Source organism: Xiphophorus couchianus, chromosome 15 (genome assembly GCF_001444195.1).
Source record: "Xiphophorus couchianus chromosome 15, X_couchianus-1.0, whole genome shotgun sequence".
In the NCBI taxonomy this organism is placed as follows: Eukaryota; Metazoa; Chordata; class Actinopteri; order Cyprinodontiformes; family Poeciliidae; genus Xiphophorus; species Xiphophorus couchianus.
Window position 1 is genome coordinate 3,346,107 of NC_040242.1, and position 6,224 is coordinate 3,352,330.

General features: G+C 34.1%; 1 protein-coding gene across 1 annotated transcript; it reads right to left on the reverse strand.

Annotated features, from left to right (window-relative positions):
- Nucleotides 1–292: 292 nt before the first annotated feature.
- On the reverse strand, nt 293–5,650 carry LOC114158827 (uncharacterized). Its single transcript, XM_028040718.1, has 8 exons — nt 5,546–5,650; nt 4,964–5,275; nt 3,981–4,244; nt 2,451–2,696; nt 1,822–2,094; nt 1,015–1,116; nt 910–938; nt 293–642 (listed from the first exon to the last, which is right to left on the reverse strand). The coding sequence occupies exons 1-8, from the start codon at nt 5,595–5,597 to the stop codon at nt 565–567; spliced, it is 1,356 nt and encodes a 451-aa protein (XP_027896519.1). The 5' UTR covers nt 5,598–5,650; the 3' UTR covers nt 293–564.
- Between the last annotated feature and the right edge of the window lie 574 nt (nt 5,651–6,224).

Consider the following 6,224-nt stretch of genomic DNA (forward strand, 5'->3'; position numbering starts at 1 on the left):
TCACTTTTATTGAATTTTCTTTTTAAATTCAAGTTTATGTTTTATGACTCACTTGTTGATAAAATTGTATCTAAACTGAGAAAAAAATTAATTGAGCTATAATGGATTATTAATGTGATCAATAAATTTTGTTAAAGAAAATTTACCAAATTATAAACTTGAATTGATCTCCATATTTTACTTCCTGTTTCCTCTCTTCTCTCCTCCCACTTTCTGCACATTGACCAATGAGTGATCAGTAAGTCTCTGATGCTCCACACCACTTCCTTTTTACAACATGAGATTTTCAAAGTAAATCAGAATATGCATCAAAGCTTTTATTTACACTAAGCAGAAATAAGTAACATATTTCCATATTTTTAGGTTTCTCATCTCAAACTATTTTTAGTTTTTACAAACATCTTTTTATCATATTTATGATGGTTTTCATGTATATTGAAGAAACTGAATTGAACAGTTAAAAATACTACAGAGAGTTTAACATGTTGCAAAAGATTATTTTGAGCTGGGATATAATTAAAATGAAACATTGTTTTCTATAAACTGTAACTGATGTGATGAAGCTCAGTGGAGCGCGGCGGCAGCAGAACGTTCTCCATCATTTCCATAATTCACTGTGTCGTCATCAACAGCAAAACGAACCTGAGAGAAAAAAGCAGATATTAACTGGATAAAACAATTTCAGAAACAAAATGAACATTTAAAGAGAAATATCAAAACATTATAAAGGATACCACTGAGAAAATTCTCTAAAACAGCTGATCTATTTATTACTTCTATAAAGTTAAAAGTAAAACTGTTTGCATAATGTTGGAAACTGGAAACTGGAAGTCTGAGGGAAAATGTTTGTCATTTATAATCTACATATAAAAGGTCTATGAATGTATTTTTCATGATTGTTTCTCTTACATTAATGTCTTTCTGAGGCTTTTTTCTCCCTGCAGTGAAAAACAGAATAAAGTGATTAAAGTAAGAACTGTGTAAATCGTCTCCATTGTAGCTGAGTTTCCTCACCTCTGGTTCTGATGATACCAACAGTGATTCCAACCATCAGGATCAGTCCTGTGATCTTCAGAGTCAACATGATGAAGCTCAGAGGAGACGAGGCGGGGGGGCCTGAGGAGGAGACGGAGCAACAACCTGATGGGATCATTTTCATCTGATTTAGGAACAAAATCGTTTTAACATGATGGTGGACTGAACATCAATCTGAGTGTCTGTTACGGCTACTTTTGCAAGATAACAAGTTCCGAAAAATCAAAAAAGTGCCAGAGTTGTTTCCAGGAGGAGGTTTTTTACTCATACAAAACAAAAAAAGCACTCGCGGATAGTTTTCTGGTTTCAAAATGTGAGCTCCCTTCACTTACAAAAATAACAGAAACACTCTCCAAGTTGACTGACAAAAAATGTAAAAAACTTTATTTAGTGGTAGAAAAACTATTTCACTCCTTAACCAAACAATCAGATCAACCACAGCAGCTGCTTCTGCTTGTTAATCACAGCAGGAGGCTGACTGACAAGGAGGAGGGTCTAAGCAAAACAGATAAACAACAACAGATCTACCATTCACATAACTTTAGATCCCTAACTTTAACATTAATACATTAACAAAATAATGAATAAATTAATCTAATTCTTAACAGGCTCCAGCAGTCTGTGACTTTGGATCCAAATTTAGAACCAAGGAGAAAAATAATGACATTAAATCAGAAACGCATGGCTTAATAATGAGATTCACAATAAACCAAGAAGATATTTCAGAAGAAGCTGATATTATTCAGTGCAAAATGTTAACTTATTCATAAGAATAAGACATCATACCTTCAGATCCATAGTGAGCTTCTATCTTCACGTTGTTTCCTTCAACAAACTGGCAGGTGAATCTTCTGCTGCTCTGAAGATTCACAGTCAGATGAGAAACACAACCAGTCTGTCCTCCAGATTTATATCCATAACCTTCACCAGTCAGTTCACTTCCTGTCTCGTCCACCCAGAGGAGACTTTTAACTGGACAAGAACCTGATGATCTGTATCTCAACAGAGAACACTGTAATGTGAAATCATCATCTGTTGGATCAGCATCTAGTGGAGAGACTGAAAGAAAACACAAGAATGTTTCATCATAAAAGACGAAGAAAGATTTTTTTTTAAGTGAACTTGAGGACAATTTTTATTTTAATGGTCATTAACAAAAGCTGTTTTGTTAAAACGTTGCAGATAAACATCTGGCAATAACTATGACGGTTGGCCACTGAAAGTATAAATATAATATTTAAACAACTACAACATAAATAACATCATAATGAGAGAACTGAACAGATTAATTTAGTCTCTAAAATCAGACGGATCCAGTTCCAGTCCTGACTGAACTAAAAACACATCATGATCTAAACAGTCAGATCTTAAAAAGACTGAAATCAGCAGGTAGAGTCATTATTTACATTACTTACTGATCATCATGTTTAGATAAACATTTGTATTATATCTGCAGCGGTAACGTCCAGCATCCTCAGCTGTGATGTTGTTGATGATCAGAGAACAAATTCTGTCCAAACTGGTAGAACGAGGAACTTCCTGTTCCTTGTTCATGTTGTCATTTTTCTTATAAGTCCAGTTAACAGAGGAACATGAGTCGGATGATGAAGGTCTGTTACAGGGTAGAACAGCTTCATCTCCTGCTCTGTGGTAGAGATGGACTGGAAAAAACATTCAGAGAAATATTTTACTATACATTTAGTTATTAATAATAAGTATCAGTCTCTTGTTCTGCCTGAATTCACTGGAAATATAGAATATGTAAAAAGATTAAAAGCATTTTAAAAACAATATTTTAATAACAGAATATATTACTGGTCAACATTTGAATCAAACTTTTTTCTCTTAAAACAGCATAAACAAAACCGTTTTTAAGGTTTTTCAACAGATTTGAATATTTTAATGTTATTTCCTCCTGATGGTTGATTGGTCACACATTTACAGAAACAATTAATCATTTTGTTTTAGATTAAATACTAAGTATTAGAGAAAACACAGTTTCAGGCAATTCAAAGCCCTTTGATCATTAACTTCTCTAAAGTAATCAAATAAGATCAAGTGCAAATTGTTATATCATTATCAACTGGGCTTTTAAACATTGTGGAACTTTTAGCTATAAGCAAAAAAATGAAATATATTCAACAGAAACATGTGACATATGAGAAAGTATCAAGTTCAGAATCTCACAGAAGTTTGTTAGTTTGAAGTTCTTTTATTTGCATTAAAACTTTAGTTTCTCCTGAAGAACTGGATGATTTAGTGCTCACTGTGCTAAAACTCAGTTTATTATCTAACCTGGAAACTGACCAACATGTGACTCTCAGTCTGAAGTCTCTGTGAGCATTTCTCTCTTTAACACACTAATCTGTCTCTTCCTGTTTGTTTCACTTCCTTCTTTTTATCATTTCTATTTGTCTCTAAAAGTTGCTGCTCTGTTTTGGTGTCACTTTTTAAAGTTTCCCTACAGAACGCTGCACTGGTCACTTTGTTCCACATAAACATTCAGACGGTTCACTGATCAGTTCAGTGAATCTGTTTCACTTTACAAAATAATAATAATACATTTTTATTTTATAATTCAAGCTTAATGATTCTGTCATCACTCAACACAGTGATATAAATCAGAATTCATATTATTATCATAAATCTCACTCAGTATCTGTAAATTAATAAATATTTGTAACCACAGGTTTTGTCCTCTTTGCTTTCATGCAGGATGTTTCACTGATCTTAAGCTGCAGCAGAAAAATAAAAAAAGATCTGAACCTTGTTTATCTCAGAGAGGAAAAAATCAAGTTTTATTTCAGATAAAAAACTTGTTTTGAAAATATACTGTAAGCTGTCTACAAAGACAAATGATAACATATAAAATATAAATCATCACATAAATATCTAGTAATTTCTGCTGTTTATCTCATTTACTCTGTAAAGAAAGAATATTGTACCTTCTGTGTATTGAGCTTCAACCTTCACTTTGTTTCCTTCAATAAACTGGCAGGTGAATCTTGTGTTGGTGTCGCTCTGATGCTTCACAGTTAGAGAAGAAAAACATTTTTGTCTTGAGCTGTAATCATCTCTACTACTGGTCAGTTCAGTTCCTGTCTCGTCCAACCAGAGGAAACTTTTCTCTGGACAAGGACCCAGGTTATCGTATCTCCACAGAGAACATTGTAATGTGAAATCCTCCTTTGTTGGATCAGCGACTGAAACTGAAGGAAAAAATACAAATACAGTTTTCTCAGTCTAAAATATGTTAAAGTAACTTTCTCAGAGGTGAGAACCTTAATAAAGTTTTAGGCTCTCAGGCTGCAGAATGTAGAATATAAAATAAATCATAACAATAATTATTTTTTTTGTAATGTTTTCTCCATTTTACTTGATTATTGATCTACATTATTATTACAGATCTGATCAGGTTTTCATCAGCTTGATGGAAGAAAACAAGTTATATAGAAAGTTGATTATTCAATGCTTTGATCAAACATTGAACAATAAAAGATAAACTGATTAAATCTAAACATCCTCAGCAGCCGAGCACAACGTTCACTCTGATGAGCCGACTTCCTGATGACATCACAGCTTGGCCCCGCCCCCAGCTCAAACAGGAAGTGGTAGAAGCACAACAGAGGTTAGCTGGGAAAATCAAATTTAAAACCTCATTGCAAGCTTCATTTCAGACTGTGTGGACTGATGGGTAATGTTTATTTGAATCTAAATAAATGATTGTTTCTCTGACAGAACAACATGTGAACTTCTGACTGCATCAGGTCACTGAGAGGTTCCCTCATTTTAAAGTCCAAAGAAGTTCAAGGTTTCAGAGAAAAAGGAAATCAGAACTGATTATGTCAGAAACATCTGACCAACATTTCACCAAGTCGATCAGAAGGAAAGAGTCTGAGAGTTAAATCATTCAGGTCTACATACTCACTGGTTAAAACACTCAGATAGACAAAATGATCTGAGGAGGTTCCTGGATCAGGTATATAGTCGTAAAGTCCAGCATCATCAGCAGTGATGTTGTTGATGGTCAGAGAGCAGTTACTGTCCATATTTGACCTGGAAGCTCGAGGTGAACTCTGAACAACTTTTCCATGTTCAAGCTCTAATTGAATTGTTCTTTTATTTCTGTTGTAAAGCCAAAAAATATTGGAGCATGGGTAATCTGATGAAGGTCTCTCTGAAGGTAGAACAACATTTTCTCCTTCTCTGTGATAGAGATGAATTTTTCCTCCTCTGGTTCCTGCAGCAGAAACAAAGACATTAAAGTTTTACACATTTCATTCTTCACCAAATAATCATGAAGGTGAAATTAGAAATGTTTTAGTCATCTTGTTTCTCTGGTGTTGAATTACTTTTACATTGTTCAGTCTTGACTACAATAAAAATACATTTCATTCATAAATGCCATAAATATTTATTTTACAGATTCTATAAGTTAATGTCTCGATAAAAAAAATGAAAGTTTCTTTTAGTTTGTCTCATCTTCATGTGAAAGAAAACAGACCTTTACCTTCAAACTGAAGCACAACGACCAGAACCAGAACCAGAACCAGAACCAACATCTCCTGTCCGTCTATCAGCCGCTGAACTGAGAAACTTTTCTCTGCTGCTGATCTGAAAATATTGATGATGTTTCCTGTTTGTGACTGAAATAAGGTATAAAAACAGCTTCACACCAACACCCCCCATGCATCCTGTAACTCTGCTGTCGTAACATTTGGGTTCTTTAGAAACTGACTAAAAAAACACAAATTGAAGAAAGTAGTTGAAACAAACATTTTAACTATTTTTAACTGATTCATCTTATAAGACTGAGAACTAAAGTGAGAAATGGTTGTGAGATCTGATTGTAAAGAACATAAAACAATGTTTCTTTTTATTTTTATTATTTTTTATACAGCTTGTTGTAATTTCCTGCACAAACAGGAACTGACTCAAACTAATGAGCTGCAGTCAGTCCACGAACAGCAGCAGCTCTGAGACTCTGCAGACAGAGAGTTAAACCAAGTAAGAACAGCACAAGTAAAGAGACAAACGTTCAGAGTATAAAATCACTAGACTCCGAACAAATAATCACATCACCCAGCTTTTCACCAGCATTTTAACGCACCATTTATGCACAAATCTGAGGCTGTTGAAACGTGAAATACTGTAAGTGTCAAAAATCCTCGTGCATCGTAAGCTGATTT

Bases quoted from the DNA above. Each gene is read 5' to 3' on its own strand.
- LOC114158827 (XM_028040718.1), bottom strand. From the start codon at position 5,597: ATGTTGGTTCTGGTTCTGGTTCTGGTTCTGGTCGTTGTGCTTCAGTTT. The intron at 2,697-3,980 runs GTACAATATTCT...TGTTTTTTCCAG, and splicing joins TGAAGCTCAATACACAGAAG to TCCATCTCTACCACAGAGCA. The intron at 939-1,014 runs GTGAGGAAACTC...TTTTCACTGCAG, and splicing joins TGGTATCATCAGAACCAGAG to GGAGAAAAAAGCCTCAGAAA.